The following is a 22,983-nucleotide window of genomic DNA, read 5'->3' on the forward strand; positions in this document are numbered from 1 at the left end:
TACAGAGACCCAGCAAATCCCACCATGAGCAAGCACTTGGCAACAGTGGCAAGGAAAAACTTCCTTTAAGAGGCAGAAACCTCAATCAGAACTAGGGGGCGGTCATCCATCACTGCCGTTTGGGTTGAAAGGGTGGGAAGCACAATGTAAATTCCACATAGAATTTTAAAATAATAATAATGTAATGGTAGTGGTAATATTTATATTAATAAAATAATAATAATAGGAATAATAGGAATAATAATGATAATAGTAATAAGACTAATCATAATAATTGTAGCAGTGGTCGTCAGCAGGTGGCCCGCAATCATAGATCCAGACTCTGCTGCTCCGCAGGCAGAAATATCTGCTGAAAGCGACAGAAAGCACAAAACAATGGGAGAGAGGAACAGTTAGCGTTAGTAACATGCATTAATGGGATAAGAATGCATACAGATGGAGAGGAGGAGAGAGGAGCTCAGTGCATCATGGGAATTCTCCTGGTAGTCTAGGCCTATAGCAGCAAAACTAAGGGATGGTTCAGGACTCACCTGAGCCAGCCCTAACTATAAGCTTTATCAAAAAGGAAAGTCTTAAGGCTACTTTTAAATGTGGAGATGGTGTCTGCCTCCCAAACCCAAACTGAGACCTGATTCCACAGGAGAGGAGCTTGATAGCTGAAGGCTCTGGTTCCCAATCTACTTTTGGTGAATCTAGACACCACAAGTAACCCTGCATTCTGGGAGCGCAGTGTTCTAGTGAGGTAATAAGGTATTATGAGCTCTTGGTGCCTGACCATTAAGAGCTTTGTAGGTGAGGAGAAGGATTTTAAATTATATTCTGGATTTTACAGGGAGCCAGTGCAGAGAAGCTAATATTGGATAAATATGATTTCTTTTCCTAGTTCTTGTCAGTACATGTGCCGCTGCATTCTGGATCAACTGGAGACTCTTAAGGAACTTATTTGGGCAACCTGATAATAAGGAATTGCAATAATCCAGCCTAGAAGTAACAAATGCATGGACTAGTTTTTCTGCGTCATTTTGAGACAGGATGAGCCTGATTTTTTTCAATGTTACGCAGGTGAAAAAAGGCAGTTTGTGAAGTTGGTTTTATTTGGGAGTTAAAGGACAAATCCTGATCAAAGATAACTCAGAGGTTCCTTACAGTGGTGCTGGAGGCCAGGGCAATGCCTTCTAGAGTAACTATATCTTTAGATAATGTGTCTCTGAAGTTTTTGGGGCCAAGTACAATAACTTTTTGTCAGAGTTTAACATCAGAAAATTGCAGGTCATCCAGGTTTTTATACCCTTAAGGCATGATTGACCAGGCACCACCATGTTTCTACAGTAGCCCAGAATGGACAAACCAAACACTGGCTCTAAATAGGGCTGTTCACTTTTTCGCGAGTTTTGCGAAAAAGGCGAGCTATATTCAAATGGAATGCAATTTCACCATTAGATACCACTAAATCCTACATACTGCTCCTTTAATGGGAGTCACTGTAAGTAAATAGTATCAGTCTTATCTTCAGGGGTGACATCTGTCAAGGTTGTGTGAGAGGGGATATTTTATCTGCACACAGTAAATGATGGCTTTGCTTGTAAATGTTGTGAGAGCCAGGGCCACACCTTGACTGAATGTTCCATCACTGTGGGTTTTACAGCCATGAAAGTTGTTTGGCCATTAGCGATGAATAGCTAACCTTTCTGATGAAAAATACAAATATACAGATTAGTTTGTGTGGCCCAGATTCATTGTTTGTGCATTAATAATGCCAAGATACATAGGGCAGTATTTGTTTTATCATTTGTGTTTGTGTGAAAACAAGCTCTATCACCCTGTGCATGCAAGCCTTTTTTTCACATGAAGATCAGATTTAGCATACCGCTGTTTTGAATTTGGTTGGTTAATGGTGATATTGTCCATATGGTTGCGACAAACTTTTATTTTTATTATTAATTACTCTGTTGATTATTTTCTTGATTAGTTGATTAATTGTATATATAAAATGTCAAAAAATAGTGAAAAATGCCCATCACAATTACCCAGAGCCCAAGTTGACGCCTTGCATTTGCTTGTTTTGTCCGACTTACAGTACAAAACTAAAATGTACTGAATGTACAATTTTATTTTATATGTACAATCAGTTATCTAATTACTTGCCAATTCATTTTCTCTTAGTCAAGTAATCAAAGCAACATTATTAACATATTCTAATATTATAATGTTAGTTAGTGTTAAGACTGTGGGGGTGGCTGTAGCAAGAGTCACATATTATTATAAAATAAGTAGTGTAGTAACTGTGTTGGCATTTAGCCCTCAGATAACATGTATAACCTGACTTTCCTGCAAAGTTCAGAAAATACCAATTATTCATGTTAAAATGTACTATACTATTTCTTTCTTTGTGTTTCTGCACACAGCCTCTTAAAGACATATTGTACAGCCTTGAGAGGAGAGAAGCAGTGGAACTGCTGTTTGTTGACAACAGTCAATGTATCCCCTTTATGGTAGAAGCTGCCAGGAGAAAGATTCATGTTTTGCTCTGAGTGGTATTGCAGACTGAGTTGAACCCTCTATGAGGCTTATTTTTAATAAATACATTTTATATATATATATATATATATATATATATATAATTAGTTTTATAGCTAGTCACTAGCATGTTAAGTAATTTGCCAGTGATGAAACATTAGGTACTATTCACTATTTGATTCATAATGTCTCAGTTGAAGATTTTGTTTTCAATTCAGATGAGGATGAAGGGACAAAAAAAAACCTTTTGCATACAAATTTGGAACAGATTTAGAGGAGCACTAATTAATTTTGCTGCCAATCTGCCATTATATTAAAAGGTTTTAGGCCTTAGATCAATTAAGTTTCTAGTTGATAAAGAGACGTTATGTTTGCTCATCAGTATACCACAAGTAAGAAAAGTTGCCAGAGTTGTGCAAAACAGGTGTTGATAAGATATTTATCTTGTAGATCTACACCTGCTGCTGATTTTAGTAGCACTACTTTGCATTACTAGTGCACCAGTGTTGATGATCAAAAGGATGATGACTGTCATGACAGTAATGATACAGGCAGTAAAACCACGATGATGTCTTCAGCTGTTATTAAATGACTGTTGTTGAGCTACTGAAGTTGACAAAGAACATCTGACAGGTTATAATGCATTTCGCACCTGTCACACCTCATCAACACCCCAACATATTCTTGGTATTGTTTTTTTCCCCCCCTGGTCCCATCTGACTGATTTCCTTCCACCCTGTCTCCCTTTCACAAATCATGGTGCATAATTTGCACCATAGCTTCACTGTGTAAATGGAGAAAACTGTGGTGACAATTTCAATTTGACAGAAACCCTGTGTGCACCTAATCAGTTGACACTGGTTTCTGATTGCTGTTGCCCTGATGTGCTGAGAAGCATGTCCAGATTGTCCCTTACTCATACTGACAGATCCCTGTGTAAATATCTATGCTGCAGCCTACACTGCCACCTTGAGGCTTACCTACTGGGTTTTGCTTCATCCTCCTCATACATCCTGTTTAATTTTGCACATTCAAAATTACGTATTAGCAGGAAGTTGGAGTGTTATTTGTACCACATGTTTAGCACTACACCCAGCTGGTATTCTACCTGGAATCTCTTGCAGTGTTGTGGCATGAAAAAGAAAGTGTCCAGATTGACAATCTACACTGACACTTCGAGGTTGTGCCTGACCCCAGTCCACCCTCCAGGAGTGTTTTTGTTATTGAGTTACTGTATTATCTTGCACCTTTAGAGGTTTCTCAAGCGGAAATGGCTTTGAGTCAAGTCAGCAGCAGACAGTAACAATAGGCTTGTTAAAAGGCAAACTGCATTCTGCCCACACACATCAACGGACACAAATACATGTGGTCAAGCAGTCCTCCCAACCACAGCCTTTCATTTTCACTCAGCTGCCTTCAGGCGGTGAAAAAGTCACACTATTTTATTTATTTTTTCTTAGTAGTGATTTTTCTTTTCATGCTGCTTTTTATTACTCTTACTCCCCTCTTCTTCATGGTCTTTCAGTATGCAGCAGTGCCCCAGTGAGCATGAAGATCCGGCCACTGAACCAGACGGCGTTGATGGTGAGCTGGGAACGCCCTCTGACCGTCTACCACCCACCCATTACCAGTTACATGGTCTCCTACAGCTGGGTGAAGCGTGATGTTGCTGATGAAAATACCTTCACCAAGACTGGGGACCAAAGCATGGTGAGCATTATTATCAACTGCCACTAACACATACCAGACCAAAGCAGATTGCCAGAATTGCCTACATTTTTGTCTAAAATTATTTTTATTTTTTTAAAAGCTGGATGTGCTTTGAACAGCTCTGATTGGTTTACAAAGCCTCAGATGTATCTGGCAGGACCAGAGGTCGGTTGGATCGGTGACAGTGTGTATAGGTCGTGATGAACGTGTGGGTGTTCATTGATATGAGGGCCCAGACACTCACCTGTCTAAGAATAGACACGTAGGACTGTCACACTGATATGTAATGTGATGACAAATGCAAGTATTTTCCATCATCCATCATTCCATTTATTTATATTATAGGCTCCTGTAGCAAAAAGTAAAAAGCAATATAAACCAAGATATGGTTTATAATATGCTTTTTTATTTTAACAATTTGAAAAATTCATAATTTGAAAAAATCCAGTCTGTCAGGTAGCAGAGGCAGCTCTTTGAACACAAACTGTCTTCTTTGAGTAACCAATGCAGGCAACTGTGCAAATGTAGTCCTTTAGATCTCAGTGAAGTTTTTGACACCAGTGATCATACAGTTCTGCTCATGTGCCTTAAGCATTGAGTTACCACTTCAGTTCTTACTGTGTATCTCCAACAGAACATTCACTCACTCCACAGAAATATATCCTCCCCCTGCAGGAGGTTACACCTACAGGGCTGTTATCTTTCACACTATATATTCTTTATATGGTCAAATATCCTTCCATTTGTGGGAATCCAACATCCAGCTGTGCATCTCTTTAAAGCCCACTGACCCCCTGCTGTCTTGACAGTCTGCATGACTGCCTCTTTAGATATAAACAGTTCAGGGGCAAAACACTCACCCACCAGTTCAGAGACCTGGGATCAGTTCCCTGGTGGCAGTATTACCTCCAGCTTGGTCATGCTTTTCAGTAAACAGTTGTCGTTGTCATGAATGGGAAGCTGGTGAGGGATTTCTACCGGTTGATTGGAGCAACTGCACAGAGGGAGTGGTATCTGATAGGAATGGTGTAAACCTTTGCACATATTACATCCTTTCTACCGTCTAAGGCTTAGAAACTAGTTAATGCATTAGCTAATAACCCCCTTCACCCAAGAATGTGTTTTGCTTACTTATGTATTTGCAGAGTTTGACACTTAAAAAAGCTGTTTTCAAATTCATCTATTTACATTCTACAAGATGATTTTGTGACATTGCAACTAGTTTGGGGGCAAATTGTGCTCCAAAATGCACCTTATACAAGTACAATGTGAAAACTTTAAGCCTTCAGAGCACACACTGAGGATGGGCGTTTCAGTGAATTAGGAGACACCTTGAGTTAAGCAATAAAACTTTTGAAATGAACACTATTTGCATATTCTGAGATAGAGGAGGAGTAGATGTAATTTTAAGATTTTTTTTTATCCAGGTAATTGAACTATTTTGTGGAGAAAACCATATCAGACACAAATTGTTATTCCATGCAGCTTATCTTTGTTTCTTAAAACCTGCCTGGAGGGGATCTTTAGCTTACAAACTAGTTACTGAAGCTTAGAGACAATGGACAAGCAGGTTGAAATATGCAATCAGGGTTCCTGCAGTCAAGAACTGCCTCACAAATTAAACTAATGCTACCCTCAGCTGAAGGTAAATGAACATCTATTTCCTCCCCTTTAGATTATTGTAGCTCATTTAACTCCTGTGCCCCTCGGAAGTCCATGTCTCTCCTGCAGCTTGTTCAGAAACATGTCTGATATTAAACATAGAAACCATCTCACTGCAATTTCAGTCTCCCTGTGCTGGTTACCTGCTACTTTCAGCATTCTCCAGCTACATTTACTGACCTTTTAACTCCCCATCAGACATACTGCTCCCTGAGGTCCTCTGGCAGAGCTGTCATATCTCTACAGCCTAGTCTTCATTTTTTATATTCTATGGTCTTGACATGAGACCCAAGAGGGTAGAGCATTCTCTATATACTGTGGTATAACTTGATTGAAAAGCTTAGGTGTCAAATATAAAGTAGAGTCATTTCTTAAAACCTATTAACTCTGAAGCCTTTCAAGCTGAACCACCCATAAGTTGACTGGTGAAACTTGTTTGTGAGGCTACTTGCTGTCTAAACAATTATTAGATTGACTGTTTTACAACGAATGGATTAATATAATTACCTCTTTGTTGTTGTTTTTATGTGATATCTTTGTTCTGTTAAGAGTTTTGTAAGTTTGGATTGTTATTATTTATTCATTGCAAATGGCTGACTGTGTCCATGAGGTGCTCTATGTAGTTGCACTCCATTAATGCGGTCGATCAGTCGCTTTGCTGACAGTATTCTCTCCACTTCTCTCTCTGCTGTCAGTCTGTCTTATTTTGCCCACTTCATTTCCATTTCAATTTTCAGTTTCTATCTCCGGACACCTTTATCTGAATTCTTTTAGAGAAATACTAGCTCTACAACACCAGAGGCAATCACCCATCCGTTCTGAGGGCTATTTTAAAATAAGTAAAGCCATCTGAGAACTGCACAATACAATTAAATTAGCCAGGAAACAAGGTTTTAAACTGCATTGAACTTGTGAGTCATAGACTGTTGACAGAACAGTGGCTTAGCATAGTATATTCATTTTAGGCAATATGAATAAACAGCATCCACAGTTTTAAATGTATTTTCATCTACACATTCAAGCATTATTTACAATGTGTTTTGCAAGTGGTCTTAAGTGTGTCCGTATGTGGATCTTTTGTCTTGCAGAAAGCAGTCATCACTAATGTGTCCCCTGACTTCCTGTACCTGTTCAGAGTGCAGGCAGTATGTCAGCATGACCTGCGCAGTGATTTCAGTCAAACACTGCTATTCAGAGGTACCGGGTCAAACCCTCCAGCCATTGAGTCATTGTGTATTTTTAAGAATTAATGTTTGCATGTCAGACACATGAAATGGATTTTTAAATGCTTGCTTGCTCTTTTATTTTTCAGCGAATACAACAAGAATATTTGAAGGGTCTCGTATTGTGAAGACTGGGATGGTGAGTTGACCAGAAGATGGCAGTACAAATTTCTTTTTGTATGTTTGCGGCATTCACGTGGTTCTGTTGGATAACCACTTTTTCTCTGCCTGTCTCCCTCAGCCCACAATTTCACCAGCGTCCTCAGCAGACATGGCTCCCATCAGCTCGGGTTCCTCCACTTGGACGTCCTCTGGCATCCACTTCTCCATTGTCTCCATGGCAACAGGCATGGGCCCCTCCTCTAGTGGCAGCCAGGCCACAGTGGCATCAGTGGTGACAAGCACCTTGCTGGCAGGCTTGGGCGTAGGCGGGGGGGTCATCTCTTCTTTGCCCAGTTCTGTTTGGCCCACACAGGCGCCCCAAGCCACGCAGAACCCCACCCGCCCGTCCGTCCCACCTGCAAAGTCCAGCACAGAGCAGGCCGCGCCCCAGGGCTCAGAGACAGACAACCCATCTGAGGAGAGCCAGGCTGCACGTGAGGGCGAGGAGGAGGAGAAGGAGGGGGAGAGAGAAGGAGAGCAGGAGGAGGGAGAGGATGAGAAGAAGAGAAAGAACAAGACTGCACCTGATAATGAGGAAAAGCAAGCGAACACCACTGTGGCCAAAGAGCCTTTAATACCCACCCCTGCATCCACAGCCAAAGAGAAAGGAGAAGGGAAGCCTACAGACAAAGGCAGCACAGTACCTGCTAACACTGGTGACGACCATTTGGTCAACGTAGAGAAGAACCCCACAGATGTAAATGCAATCTCCACTCAGGAGCCTCGTAATGACACGGAGATGCAGATTCCCGAGAGCTCCACACTGTCCCCAAAGATCAGTAGTGATGGGAAGAGTCTCTGGCCTTTCTCAGTCCACACCGGTGAGCAGACCTCGCTCTACAACACAGATATGACACAATATTGTTTTTTGTCTCTCAACATCCTTCCCAAACAAAAACATCCCTTTTAAATTCTCTTGTTGTTGGCTTGTTCTCTTGTTGTCCGCTATCATACAAGGCAAGACTTTTCTTCAAAGCAGAATTCTGTAAACACTATCAACAGTTAGGGTCAGAGCCCAATTTAGCATAACAAATAACTTGATGTAAGAGAGTAACTGCACTGGTTACCATCTCAGTCAAAGACAAAGCTCCAGGCTTTTGTGTCACTACAACACAGAGGCCTGGAGGCAGAAGTAAGCCGTCTGCCAGAGGGGTTCTGCCTCGAGGAATTCCTTTTGTTTTAGTTTGTTTCAAGGGAGAAGATTTTTTTTGGCCAGATTTTTTACCATCACAATGTTAGAAATGACACAGGTATCATGAACATTGATTGAAAGTTGTGATAAGGCAGTCAGTATTCATGCTGTACTTTTGGCACAAAGCTGGTTCTGGTTGATATTCTTTTATTGCCATTAGGTTTTATCATGGTCAATCTCAAGTGATATGTGTGTTTTTTTTTCTGTCCCTGCTGTTAAGTGTGTCATGGTACGGTGTTTTACCATAATAGGCCTCTAAGTTTATTGTTCTTTTTAGGTTTCTCCTAAACTGAGCTAAATATTGAGCTCAGACCAGGCTCAGGTTGGGCTAGTTTGGGTTCTGGTCTCTCAGGGCTTTAACTTTTAGACCTAATGCAAACTCTGCCTCAACATTTTGTCTCTTGTCAGACCATTTTGTGTACAGAACAGAGTAAATGTGGAGAAAGGGTTGACATTAGATATATAATGGTGAAGGTTAAGTCCCCTATGTGTAGAAGTGGAACATTTCTGACTTTGGTAGCATCAAAAAAAGACACTTTGGCAGACAGCACTGCATGCTAATATACACCTCCCCTCCCCTCATGGATGTGACCTGGAGACACAGAATAAAGGGCTGAAAGCAACACATAGACTGCACCAATTTTCACCAAGATTGTCTCATTTTATCTACAAATCTACACTTTTGCCATCAGAATAATTTGAAACATGCTATAGTTTTATAAAAATCCTACACAAAGGCACTTTAAAGTTACTTTAAAGTAAACTTTAAATATTTTTAGGTATGGTATTTATGTGCATGTGTTATGTTCCAGACAGGACCATCTTGTCCAACGTGACCCGAACCCCTCACCCGGGGATCGGCAGGATGGTGTGGATTGTCCCCTTGGTGGTGGTGTCTGCTCTCACTCTGCTCTGCCTCATTATGCTGCTGATTGTGATGGTCTACTGGAGGTGAGTTCAATATACCTAACCTCATTCCAGATGGGACATTTTACTGCTAAAAAACAGTAAAATGGCCTTACATCAAGTGCTAGTACATACAGAAATGCCTAATCTTGATAAGGGTATCACTGAAACCTCCCTCAGAGGTATGAAAACCAAGCTGCTCCTCACCCACACTGACCCCATCCATACATTTTTTCACACTCATATTTTGATTTAAGTGACATGCCTGCATGCATGTCTGGATGGTCAGTTTGCCCCACATTCAGACCCGTCTAGTTTGGTTGTGTCTGTTTTATGCACATGTATGCATGTGTGCGCATCAATCTCAAACAGCCTGGTAGTAAGGCTGCTCTTGCCTGTAATGTCATACATCAGGCCCATCACCCACCTAGGTGAGGGGCAGGGGACCTGAAGGCCCTGCAGTGCCAGGAGGGGTCCCAGCTGTGTCTTCATCTGCTGGGCTGATTTCCAGCAACACTATTGGAGCCCCAGTAATTACACTGGCCAGGCCACTGGCACATGTGGGATGGTTAATGAGTTACAAATAGCACTATGGGCCATTGCCTTAGCTGGCCCCATGCATATTTACTCTCTGTTTCTAGTTGGGTAGCATTTTGTTTACTTACTGTCTTGTTTATTTGCAGGGATTTTTTTTGTAATACTTGAAATTGTATTAATTATATTGCTAGGATATTAGTGTGAGATCACTACAGCAAATGTTTATGGGCCAACAACACCTTACTGTGGCATTTTGTGGTGTCAAATAATATAAGAACCTGGTATAAATAGCATCCTGGTTATCAGCGCCATAGAGGTGTTCGAAAAACAGACATTTGAAAACAAGATGACTGTAGCGGATTCGGTCGGTGGATGAATTACTGAGTTGTGGTGTTTGAGTAGAAGAGCTAGGGCAGCTTTGAGATTAGAAATGGCCATCACAGCTGTTGTTGTGACAACGCTGACAGTTCACAGACAATGACTGCTTCCCCTGGGGAAAAGACCATGATGAAAGATGAAATCAACTAATTCACACTCTCTTTACTCTTCATGCTCTGCATAGTTTCTCTTGACAGTGCAGCTATTAAAGCCAGTGAGTTTCTCTGCTCACAGATGTTTTGGTCATTAGCGACTTAATATCACAATTCATTTGATTTATAAATGTTTATTTAAAATATGCGATCAATGGACCATCTTTTCAAGTTTCCTTATTTTTAGCTTGTTCATTTTTACAGTTAATCTTAGGTAATGAGTCTGTCTACAGTGGAATTAATTACTGATGTTACACTACACATCTGGAAGCCTCTGAGGTGTTTGTTGAAAACTCACAGATGTTCAACTGAGGTAAAAATCTCATTTCATGTTAGTGACTCAGTACTGCTGATGCCGGTGTGAAATGGGATGCCTCTTTCCAGTTTTTTTTTTTTTTTTTACAACAGACATCCATTCAGAAAGCCTATTTCATCTCAGTTTCCATTCCCCCAAAGCAAACTATTCTTCTGAGACCATGGGAGAGAATCAGGGAGGAGGTGTCGACTATGTTGGTTAGTTAACCACACCACAGCTGCACCCACAGGGAGCCATTAGATTGGGAGGCTGTGACGCAAGCCAGGGGGGAGTTCTCCTCCCTTTTTTGTTTTTCAACCTCTCTCTCTCTCTCTCTCTCTCTCTCTCTCTCTCTCTCTCTCTCTCTCTCTCTCTCTCTCTCTCTCTCTCTCTCTCTCTCTCTGTGTTTTTCTGTTTCTCTTTCCATAGCCATTAAATCTAGTAGAGCCTTTTTATTTTTGTTCCATCTCTGTAAAAGAATGACAAGCATCTGGTCCCTCCTCTGCATCAAGTACAGGTAGGATTTAACTTGGGAAATGCTGGCACTGGGATGAAACATGGGTCTTATATATGCATGCATTAGTATACATTGTGTGTATGTGTATGTATGAGGAGGGGATGTAGGCTGGAGATGATGTGCAAGGTGTTCAGGACCTTAAAGATTCTTCACTTACAGTCTCTCTGTTTTTCAGGAGCTTTCTAAAAAGTAAGCAACTTGATTTTTTTTAAATTTCTTCTATTTGAATAACATATTACTTATCATGTAAGAATTATTGATTTCTCAGTGCAGGGAAGGACATCTTAAGGAACGTGAATGTGGAATGTTTTAGCCTAAAAAATTGTACATTCATCTTTTTATAAAGCTGTAATATCCCAGGAAATAATTGGGATATTCTCTAAAGATCAGAGCTGCCTTCAGCCTATCAGCATTCAGCATTCATTTGTTTTCAGTCAGTGAAGTTTTGACCTTCAACTGTAAAAAATTTGCAAGGGGTTGGATAACAGGGGGCGCAAAAATGTTGGAATTCGAAACAACAGGAATTACCTATGGATAAGTAATCAATGTCAAAAGTTTTATCTGGACACGACTTTGTCAATACGGATTTTTCTATGAATATCTGTGCATTGAGCAGAAGCTACTGGCAGTAATAATACACGTTCTCCAGAAAATGCACCTTTTAAGTTGGTTTTATTGTCCTCACAGTGGTGTGGGACCTCCTGAAAGTGGTGTGTGTTGCCCTGAAGAGAGAATCTGTTTGGATTAGTTGTCTTTAGTTTGTGTAAAGAGCTAAATTTGGCGCTGCGCTGTGTGTCGCTATGAGTTGTTTACCTGTTCCCTGTAGTCAGCTCATACCGTGTTTCCAGGAGCCGCTCACCGCCAGCGACTCTATCTGTGCGATCAGCTGTGTCCCAACTACTCTGGGGTTTTCATTAGCAGTTTTCTGCCATTCTCGTGTCATTCTATTCAACTTTTCAATGCTGATGTTGACAGACGGGATCTGAGAACAATGAGATAACGACTCCCTAATAGACTTTACTGTGGCATCCCACTGTACTTCTCTCTGTGTCCCTGCAGGAGATTTTTCCAGACAGCTCACTTCTATGTGGAGGAGAGCAGCTCTCCACGGGTGGTGGCCAATGAGAGTATACCAGTCATCCCTATACCAGGTAACCCGTATTTCCTTCATTATATTAGATAATATATACTCAGGATTCACTGTTTGTTTAGTTTTTTTTTTTTTAGATCAGTGATTCCCAACCTCAGGTACTTGTGTTATATGGTACTTGTGTACTTCAGGGGGTATTCTGCAGTTGCTTTGGCATACGTGGAAAGATTGTGGAGTAGCTCAAGAAATTGGGAAAAACTATGAAATTACAATTGGAATAAAAAATATATATCCCCATATTAATTCAGCTTTAACACCAGAACAGAGTGTGTGTAAACTACTTAGCAAGCAATCAAAGTTGAAACAGTTAGCTAAAAGTAATGGATAAATAGTTGACATCTAAAGCTAAAAGTAATTTAAACAGTTAGAATAGTTAGCTTAAAGTGATGGATAAACAGTTGAAATAGTTAGCTTAAAGTAATGGATAAACAGTTGAAATAGTTAGCTTAAAGTAATGGATAAACAGTTGAAATAGTTAGCTTAAAGTAATGGATAAACAGTTGAAATAGATAGCTTAAAGTAATGGATAAATGGTTGAAATATGGAGTTGAGGAAGGGGTACTTGAGTTCATTTGACAGGACTGTGGGGGTACATGGACAAAAAATATAATATTTAACCCAAAAAAGTGTGGTTTTAGGACTGAAACGGAGTACCAAAAAATCACAAAAATGACAAAGGAATCTTGACTGACTTTAAATGGTATGTCTACTGATACAGAACACATCCACAAGCCACCATTAACTGTTTTCAAACGGTTTTCTCTATTACCTTGATGTCTGCAGTTTCTGTTCATTTACATGTGAAATGACTCTGGGAGCACCTCTGTAGCATTTGTGAGAATGGCTTTTTGTAGCCTTTAATGTTCCAGGCTGCAGCACAGTGGCAGCTAGTCGATATCAGACTTTACTTTCACAGTCGCTTAAAGCTCGGGGACATTTCGAGGCTGTGATATCATAGTTAAAGAGCACAGCTGATGCCGGTATTGACTCCACATTCATTAGGCCTTTATTGCTTGTCCTTTTCTTTCTTTATCCCTGTCTTTCTTCTTCCTCTTTTCTTTCTGTCTTTTCTTTTTCTTTTACTATCTTAGAAACAGTGGCGGTTTTGTTACAGCACATATATTCTGAATGGCTGACCATGTACTTGATTTAAGTTGAAAATGTGGTAGGAATAGAAATTCCTAAAACAGTGACTTTATGGGCTGGACTTTCAGAAAGTATTTATATTGCACCCAGTACTGCGGGACATGCAAGCATACATGTGAACATACCTCTGTACAGTTTTATATCCTGTCAAGAAAATTTGGGCCTAATCAGCCGATTTCGTTTAAATTTCTAGCTCCTAAAGCCACATTTCACCACTCTGATGAACGGATTAGACTGATAAGAAGTCTCTTGACACTAATACAGGGGAGGGCAGACATTTTGATAAATGAACAGATTAACAAACCAGAATACTCCTTTACGCTGTAACCACTGAGGCAAGTAAGAACCCTAAAGGCCTCAGCTGCGAGGTTGCATTAGTTAAGACATTGGCCACTATCAGCAGCGATGACAGCTGGGTCCCTTGCAGTATTGTCCCAGTGTGATGGTGACCAGCCTTATCAAAGATCCCTCATTTGTGGTTTGGGGCTGATTTGGCTCAGATGAGACAGACGCTCCCCCACTTATAGCCTAAATGCTCAAAATACCAAATCTACACATTTATAATAGAGGTTAGTCTGTTAAAACAGCAAAATTTACTTCATTAAGAAATAGACTCAGCGACTGAAAACTATGCATTACATTTGCGGCCTGGTTGTCTTAGAATTGCAAATAAATTACAAATCACATTGGTTTCCATGTGTGTATTGCCAACACATGCACACACATTCTCAGAATATATGCTTGGCTAGAAACAAACTCTCATAATGCACTACGAACCACACACACAATAATGAGCACTTTGCTAACTGTTCTGTGTTTCTCCTGCAGATGACATGGAGGCCATTCCCGTTAAGCACTTTGTTAAACACATCATGGAGCTCTACAAGAACAACCTGCAAGGTTTCTCTGAGGAGTTTGAGGTACACTTTCAACACCACTAACACATGGTGCATTTACATTGGAGTTGGGTTCAGTTCATACAAAGGAGGAAAAAAATGATTAATTGTTGCCTTTTAGTTCTGCTCTGCTACATGTTCAAATTGACTTATTACAAACTAACCAAGAGGAGTAAACATGAAGTCATATGGACCTTTCATTCACTTTTTATTGGCAAACTTCTGAAATACACAGTTAAACTACTTATACAGATCTCTTATAAGATTGTGTTCTTGACAGTTCACCATCAGCAGATGGATTTCTTAGTAGTTTAGCTTTTTAGCAGTCTTGGTCTGGTTGTTTTTGTCTGCACCAAGTTCCAATTATAGTTTTCACACCAACCTAAACGAACCAAAACAAACAGGCAGATGCACAAGAGTTTGTTTGAACTGAACAAACAGGTTAGGTGTGAAAGCACCCTAAAACTGCAGAATACATAAAATTACATTTGTCTTTTTTTTTTTTTCCTGGAGTTAAGTAACTGCTGAAAGCCCATTCAGCACAGTTCATCTCCCCTTCTACTGTGCACATGTTGTCTGCTAATGGGCCTGGGTCTGAACAGTGTTTAGAGATGATTTTATGCATGTGTTTGTGTGCAGGGTTGCTAATTTTGAACAGATGGTTGAGAGAAAGATGGGGAGAAAGATCAAGAGAGACGGAGGTTAATTAGAGAAGGTCTGTCTGCTGGTTGAGTGGCTGGGAACACATTCTCTGTGTAACCAGGTTAAGAAACGAGGCAAAAGCTTCACCCCTAGAGGATTCCTTCTAATTGGGGTCATTTGATGTGAAGCTTGTGCGCATAATTTTCAAATGCGCCACGATAAAGCTGAGTTGGAAATGATTGTTGTATTTTAGGGGTGGGTGCAGTGTGGTGTAGTGAAGAAGAAGAGAAGAAGGCTTTCCTGCTGGAGGCCTGAGTTCAAGCCCCAGTGGCAGTAAGCATCTGCTCTGCTGAGGTGTCCTTGACCGAGACACTGAATCCCTGTTAGAGGTTCTGCTTTGCAGTTTATCCAGAGCTCTTTATGCAGGGGGCAAGGCTGAAGAAGAGAAAAGTTTCCCTTTAAAGGCCAATAGTATGACAAAAAATGTTATCTGAGATGTTATACTAAGAAATAAATACAAGCCATTCCTCTGAAAACACTGCAACAGTTTAAGTAAATATAACTTCCTTAGAGGAGGTAGATCCATTACATCTTCTCTCCTTGTTTAATAAAATCAATGTCTGTCTATTTCTTCACTCTCCAGGAGGTCCAACGCTCCACGGCAGACCTGAAAATCACAGCAGAACATTCCAATCATCCTGACAACAAGCACAAAAACAGATACATCAACATTGTGGCCTGTGAGTCAGCTGTAAAGTATGATGTCTGCTGGTGCGAAATCCAATAATGTTTTTCTAACACGTTTTCATCCTTTTAATAACTCACACAAATATGTAAATTCTTTCCCTAGATGACCATAGCAGGGTGAAATTACGAGCTCTGGCAGGGAAAGATGCCAAACATTCGGATTACATCAATGCCAACTATGTGGATGTGAGTTTTTACCAACCACTTGACATTTTTATGCAGGTCCTGGTTTGTTTGTTTTTTTTCGTGTTTGAAAGGTTGTGAAATTCAGCTGCATGGTCCTGTCTTGAATGAAACAAGTTGTTAAAAGAAGTATTTACATTGCTAAATGGCAATGCTGACATCTTTATTTGAAATATTAATTGAGGTATCAAAATTGTAAAACAGCAATACAAATTTTGGATCTATTTTAAAGAATATCGATTAATATATAAATACTTACACTTTCTGTCAGCTGAAGGAGTGGATTTCATGACCTACCGATGTCTTGTGTCAGTAAACCAGTTATATCAGCTATATCAGGGCTTGTGGGTAATTTATACAATATTGATTGCATGTTACCAGTAAATACATTCCATCACTCTCCTTTTTCAGGGCTACAACCGGCCCAGAGCTTATATAGCTGCTCAGGGTCCTCTTAAGTCTACATTCGAAGACTTTTGGAGGATGGTTTGGGAGCAGAACACTGGAATCATCGTCATGATCACCAACCTGGTGGAGAAAGGGAGAGTAGGTTCACTTTAAACATTTGCAGACATAAAAATATCAAACAAATCCCTTACAGAGTTGACTGTATTTCAGACGTGGTATATCTTTCATTGTCTGTGTTTGTGTCCTTCAGAGGAAATGTGACCAGTACTGGCCGACCGAGAACAGCGAGCAGTATGGAAACATTGTGGTGACGCTGAAAAGCACCAAAGTGCACGCCTGCTACACACTGCGGCGTTTCCTTATAAGGAACACTAAAGTTAAAAAGGTAACTAAGAGTCAGACTCATGTTGCGATAAACTTTATTCTCACTGGTGAATCTTCTTGAAGTCTGTTTTGTTTGAATGAGGTTCCACTTTTTAAATCTGGGTACATGTACTATTCGTACATCTGTTGCTAAGTGTGTTAAGTTCTTCTTATTTTCTCAGTAACCACAAGCTAGTTTCAAACTAGTGATTTACTAAATTGGGTTGCACCATTAGAGTTTAAGGAACGTCTTAGCTAGTAAAGACTTGACGTCCAATCAAAAGCAATCAACTAAATAAACAGGAAATCACTGTAGCATCACAGGCTTTAACATAACTTCCAAAAATAACAGGGGCCAAGCAATATATTAAACTCATCTGCTAATTCCTTGCAGGTCTGACTTTGTTTTATTTATATATGCATATATGGAGAAATATGTGTGTTCAGAGTTAGTAGTATAACATTTTGTAATTAAAGGTAAACTAATAATTAAAAGCTTCCCACTGTACATCGTTATGAAACAGCATTTTGATCAAGTGTCAGGCTAGCTATGTTGACCATATTCCATATCATCGCTTTTACTCTTAAATCTGAACAGGTCACATATCAATATGTTTTCAGTTGTTCAATTAGCTACGCAACAGTTACATATGTACTGTTACACAAATATTTAGTATCTAATCTCTATGTTAGAATGTGTTTGAATGTGTGACCCCTTTTAATTAAGTGTTGCATCAAGTCTCCACTTCGTCAACACTTGTGTTGTAACTAGGCTAAGTCTGTACTTAAAACAGCCAATGCACCTGGCCCATGATAATATCCTCCATGTACAACAAATGAAGAGTCTGCATTGTGTTCTCACCAGGGTCACACGTCTGCTCTCATGTTCTAGGGTCAGAAGGGGAACCCAAAAGGGAAGTTAAATGAGCGCATCGTGGTCCAGTATCACTACACTCAGTGGCCTGACATGGGAGTGCCAGAGTACACGCTCCCTGTCCTCACCTTCATCAACCGCTCATCAGCGGCTCGCACTGCAGATATGGGCCCTGTCCTGGTGCACTGCAGGTACAGTACTTATTACCGAGCTCCTGGGCTAAATGAATGTTACTTGAGTGCTAGATTCTCATACGTGCTGACTTGGTTAACAGCTCCCTCTATGGGCCTGCCATTATGCTCATATTGCTTTGTGTTCTGCTCCACAGTGCAGGGGTTGGGCGCACAGGAACGTACATTGTCATTGACAGCATGCTTCAACAGATCAAGGACAAAAGCACAGTCAGCGTCCTGGATTTTCTCAAACATATCCGCACACAACGCAACTACCTAGTTCAGACCGAGGTAAGAAACCCTAAATCTTCCCTTATGTTGTGAAACTGGTTTCCTTCTGTCCACAGACAACTTCCTGTAATTGTGATGTTTTTTGGCTCTATTTAGGCTTTGCATCTATTAAGTTTCAAAAAGCCTTCCAACTTAATTTCACGATTGGTGGTTTATTCTTGGCATTCCAATAAAACATAGGAAAGTGATGTAAAGTACTTTGATTGCATCTTTTATCAAGCTACTTGTATCAGTAAAACAATGTAACTGTAAATGTTTAGTCTGATGCTCTGGTGCGTCTTTCTACAAATCTCTCTTGCTGTTTTTTTCGAATTATAAATACAAAATATAATCAACTAATCTTTGACTAAGCTACCCAGTAGTATACAAAGTAGTTAATAGCAATTAGCCCTACCTTAACCAGCTTCAACATTAAAGTAATGCTTACACATTAATGCATCAATAGTTACGGTATAATCCAACAATATGATATATATGATTCTGAAATGGGCCATTCTGCATCATGAGTACTTACCTCTGGTACTTATACTTATGTACTAATGAAGTAAAATTTTGAATGCAGGATTTGTTTCTACACTGTGGTATTGTTACATTTACTTCAGTAAAATAATTTCACATCGTTTTTCCCAGTGATCATTTTCTTTCATGATGCCACATGTCATCAGTCTTTGTCTGTCAATCAAAGACAAGCAGGCCAACTAGCTGTGATTGGCTTTTGCTTCCATCTGAATGAGTTAACATCCAATCGCATAACTACCTCTGCCCTGTTCAAAACTGCTGGAATTAAATAAAACTGATGTTCAATAAAAATCTGGATGAAATAAAATTTCATCATAGTAAGCTGAGTATTAAAAATGTTTTGATTATTTCACAGTTTCAGGGTTGTTGTTTTTTTCATTTTGTATGTATTTTTTCATATGATTATTTATTTCACAATGTCATATTTCTATATATAATTTTAAACACTTTGGGTCTCAATACCCTCTGTCTCCCCTCAGGAGCAGTATGTTTTCATCCACGATGCTCTGATGGAGGACATCCTGAGCAGAGAGACAGAGGTGCCCGCCTGGCAGCTGCATAGTTATGTCAACAGCATCCTCACGCCCAACTCGACAGGCCGCACACAGCTGGAGAAGCAGTTCAGGGTGAGTAAACCTTCTGGGAGTCTGACTGGTCCGGTTAGATGAGCTGTCAGCTGTCTGCAGTGGCACCACCAGCTGAAGTCGAGGCGGTCTTTGGATCAGAAGCTTGTTAGCAACGTGCACGGTGGCTTTCCAGTTCCAGATGGGAATAGATTGAGAGTGTCTCTGATGTTGGCTGTAATAAAGTCATGTCTGTCACCCCTGCTGCCTTATGCAAAGCTTGATGAATGTTTCATCGAGCTCCTGCTTTTTCAACATCAGGAGAGAGAAACTAATTGCTCGCACATAATGTCACTTCCTCTTGAGTTTCACATGCTCATTATTAATGTGAAAGACTTGCTGTTAATCGCAGGTGTTAAACAATATTATATCTTATTTTTCATGTTGGATTTTAATGTACAGTGACTAAAATAATTTTCTGATCTTCTGGTCTTTTCCTCCTCTCTCACCAGCTTCTGACTCAGTGCAACACGCACTTTGTGGAGTGCTTTAGTGCCCACAAAGACAGCAACAAGGAGAAGAACCGCAATTCCTCAGTGGTTCCCTGTGAGTATCTTATCAGTTTTACCACAGCACACTTGCAATGGAGCTGAGGTTTTGGAGAACCAAGGTCATGTCGAACATGTAAAGCCGCTAGAGGGCTGGTTATAGTGGGTTTACATAGAAAATAATAGAGGTGGCTGTCTTGAAAGGAGTTATACAGCAACAGTATATTTAAATTTGAAGGATAAAATTACATTTGGACACTGTTAAAAGAATTTTCTACAAATATTATCTGTTCTGTGTCCTTCCTTTTTGAAATAGACAAAAATAAGAGTCCTAATGTAGTATTCTACATTTTCCTAGTTTTCAGTCAGTAAATTATTAAAGACAAGTCGTATTCCAAAATTAGAATATATTTCCATAATCCTATAAATTAATTTTTCTTTGCATTCGCTGCACCCTGACGGGAGAAGGAGGTACTTGTTGCTATAGCAACAGTGAGGACTGGTAATGAATGTGTGCATTATCAGCCAGTGTGATATTATAGAGGCAGTTTGATTTCAAGTTTGTTTTTTCTATCTCTCTGCCTCCCCCCAGCGGAGCGAGCAAGGGTCGGACTCACCACTCTGCCTGGAATGAAAGGAACAGATTACATTAACGCATCCTATATAATGGTACAGTGTGATAGTCTGGCTTCTTTATCGTTGCTCACTGTGTTTTTTGAAGAACGTTACTGACAGGTTTGACAGTTCCTGATGACAATTTCTTAGAAAATGATCAGTAGTCTGTCAGCTTTCACAATAATCCACCAGTATGAACGGTCTGAGCTTTAGAGAGGCTAACAGCTCACCTCTTGTCCCCTCAGGGTTACTTCAGGAGTAATGAGTTCATCATTACCCAGCATCCTTTACCCCACACCACCACAGACTTCTGGAGGATGATTTGGGACCATAACGCTCAAATTATCGTCATGTTGCCTGACAACCAGGGCCTGGTAAGTAAGTCTGAAACATAATAGTTGTCTTGTGGTCTTAATGTTCTTATCATTTTTATCTGTTTTATTTGTGCTTTTGATTTGCGATGTCTAATTTAGGGCAAATCTGTAATCTAGTCTACATACAGACAAAAAGCATAATGACAGATACATCAATAACAAAGAAATAGTGATAGAGTTTGATAAATGACGGTACCTGCAACATACCTTGTTTGACTTGTTTGTTTGACCTGCCGTTGTTTCTCTGCAGGCCGAGGATGAATTTGTTTACTGGCCGAGTCGGGAAGAGGCCATGAACTGCATCGCCTTCACCGTCACGCTCATCAGTAAAGACAGACTGTGCCTCTCCAATGAGGAGCAGATAATCATCCATGACTTCATCCTTGAGGCCACACAGGTACCTGGAGCTCTGCTTTGTTACATGTCCCATACTCAGTGGTGTTTGATTGCTACGATGTGTCCAATCCCAGAAAGCATTACATTATTTATGTCATGTCATGTGTGTATGCGCACTGCTTGGAGTGACACTCCTCTCCTGTGTGTGCCAGGACGACTACGTTTTGGAGGTGAGACATTTTCAGTGCCCTAAATGGCCCAACCCTGATGCTCCTCTGAGCAGCGCCTTCGAGCTCATCAGTGTCATCAAGGAGGAGGCCATGACTCGAGATGGCCCCACCATCGTGCATGATGAGTATGTTTGTGTTTACCTCTATGTTGCCCTCTGTCAACACAGGGAAACACACACAAGAGGATTTTATCCAGGGTTTTCAAGTTGGAGATCATAAAGAAGTTCAGTTTATTCCCCTGAGATCCAGTCATAAACTAGTCCAGGAATCAGTAGATTAATATCCATTCGATTTTTATGTCATGTTGTTGGTCCTGCTTATTGGCTGCGTCTGGATCAGGATTTTAAGGCTTCCGAAGTGGCAAAATAATCCTGAGATGTGTAATTATCTTTGATTTGTTCTTGTTAAACTGTAGCACTAGTAGGATGGAAAATAAGCCACTACTGTAAATGTGGAGAGCTCTCCATGGCTTGGGGTTTGAAAGTCCTTTAGTGTATGCCAGCACTGAGAATTTACAGGCAGCTACCAAGATAAACAGAAATAACTCTCTAAAGTCTCTTAGTAACCAGGCAACCATAACAACTTCCACAGTCGTTCTCAGCTGATGTCTTTCCAACAGACCTCTGTGCCTTCAGCACCTCAGCTGCTATTAGCAGAAACATCCGCTAATTGAATAGTCTTCATCACTGACAGTCCTGACAATCAATCAGACTTCATCCCTCATTTACTTAAAGCTGCATCTGAAGTTGTCACATAATTACAGGCCACTCTGTCTCCAAACCAAATTACATCAGTCGCTAACATGCCAACAACCAGAATCTGTATGGAAGTAGTTGCTTGCAATCACACCTTTTATCCTTTCATTTGGCAGTAACATGTACATATGTTAATAACTTCACAGTCTGCAATTAGTTATGGTGATGATGAGATCCAAGCACTAAAAGTAGAAACAGCACCACGCATTGTCATTGATGGAGTTAAACTAAAGATTTAGGAGGTGTGATGTTTTTTTTCAAACACCTAAACAGGAAGACACTATAGACAGACTGTTGTCTCGCAGAACTGATTTTGAACATTTCCACACAGGTATGGAGCGGTGTCAGCAGGCATGCTCTGTGCCCTCACTACACTGTCCCAACAGCTGGAGAATGAGGGAGTCGTTGACATCTATCAGGTGGCTAAGATGATTAATCTCATGAGGCCGGGAGTCTTCACTGATATAGTAAGTTGACTTTTATGTCAAATAAAAACATGTGGGAGTCGGGATCACAATTGGAAACAATGAAACATAAAATGTAAAGCTGCGCTCATCAATATATTTATGAACTTTTTCTTTTTTTTTTTTTTTTTTTTTTTTACAAAAATACAGACAATTATCAACCAACTCTGAAGTTCCCCTCAGCTCTACAGAGCGTTTTAGCATCTTTCAGCTAATTTTTTGGGGTTTTCTGGCCCTCAACTTTACGGTTTAGTTCACTCTCACCGCTCTCATCGACGAGCAGCAGGCAGTTTTTTTCTGATAAATGCCCTGTAAACCACCTGCCCGGCTGACAGACACAGTTAGCGACTAGCTGGTGAACATAGCGGAGCATTTAGGAGCTAAAGAGCCACATATTTCCCTCAGGAGTTGGTGAGAGACCAGAGCTAAACAGAGCTAAAAGGAGAATTGGACAG

At 40.3% G+C, this 22,983-nt stretch overlaps 1 protein-coding gene across 2 annotated transcripts in view; it reads left to right on the forward strand.

The window, feature by feature from the left end:
• Window positions 1-22,983, forward strand: part of ca16b (carbonic anhydrase XVI b) — a 99,940-nt gene that overhangs the window by 72,995 nt on the left and 3,962 nt on the right. Inside the window, exons 9-29 of one of the 2 annotated variants that reach the window (XM_044223955.1) lie at window positions 4,043-4,227; window positions 6,978-7,086; window positions 7,202-7,251; window positions 7,354-8,095; window positions 9,279-9,417; window positions 11,213-11,251; window positions 12,311-12,402; window positions 14,376-14,467; window positions 15,729-15,825; window positions 15,936-16,018; window positions 16,427-16,561; window positions 16,674-16,808; window positions 17,679-17,851; window positions 17,989-18,124; window positions 19,123-19,269; window positions 19,719-19,812; window positions 20,347-20,423; window positions 20,615-20,743; window positions 20,994-21,140; window positions 21,292-21,434; window positions 22,396-22,531. In XM_044223955.1, the coding sequence (XP_044079890.1) occupies window positions 4,043-4,227; window positions 6,978-7,086; window positions 7,202-7,251; window positions 7,354-8,095; window positions 9,279-9,417; window positions 11,213-11,251; window positions 12,311-12,402; window positions 14,376-14,467; window positions 15,729-15,825; window positions 15,936-16,018; window positions 16,427-16,561; window positions 16,674-16,808; window positions 17,679-17,851; window positions 17,989-18,124; window positions 19,123-19,269; window positions 19,719-19,812; window positions 20,347-20,423; window positions 20,615-20,743; window positions 20,994-21,140; window positions 21,292-21,434; window positions 22,396-22,531 (3,080 nt within the window). The remainder of the gene's footprint in view (window positions 1-4,042; window positions 4,228-6,977; window positions 7,087-7,201; window positions 7,252-7,353; window positions 8,096-9,278; window positions 9,418-11,212; window positions 11,252-12,310; window positions 12,403-14,375; window positions 14,468-15,728; window positions 15,826-15,935; window positions 16,019-16,426; window positions 16,562-16,673; window positions 16,809-17,678; window positions 17,852-17,988; window positions 18,125-19,122; window positions 19,270-19,718; window positions 19,813-20,346; window positions 20,424-20,614; window positions 20,744-20,993; window positions 21,141-21,291; window positions 21,435-22,395; window positions 22,532-22,983) is intronic. The other variant, XM_044223950.1, reaches the window with a different exon arrangement.

Source organism: Siniperca chuatsi, linkage group LG2 (genome assembly GCF_020085105.1).
Source record: "Siniperca chuatsi isolate FFG_IHB_CAS linkage group LG2, ASM2008510v1, whole genome shotgun sequence".
In the NCBI taxonomy this organism is placed as follows: domain Eukaryota; kingdom Metazoa; phylum Chordata; class Actinopteri; order Centrarchiformes; family Sinipercidae; genus Siniperca; species Siniperca chuatsi.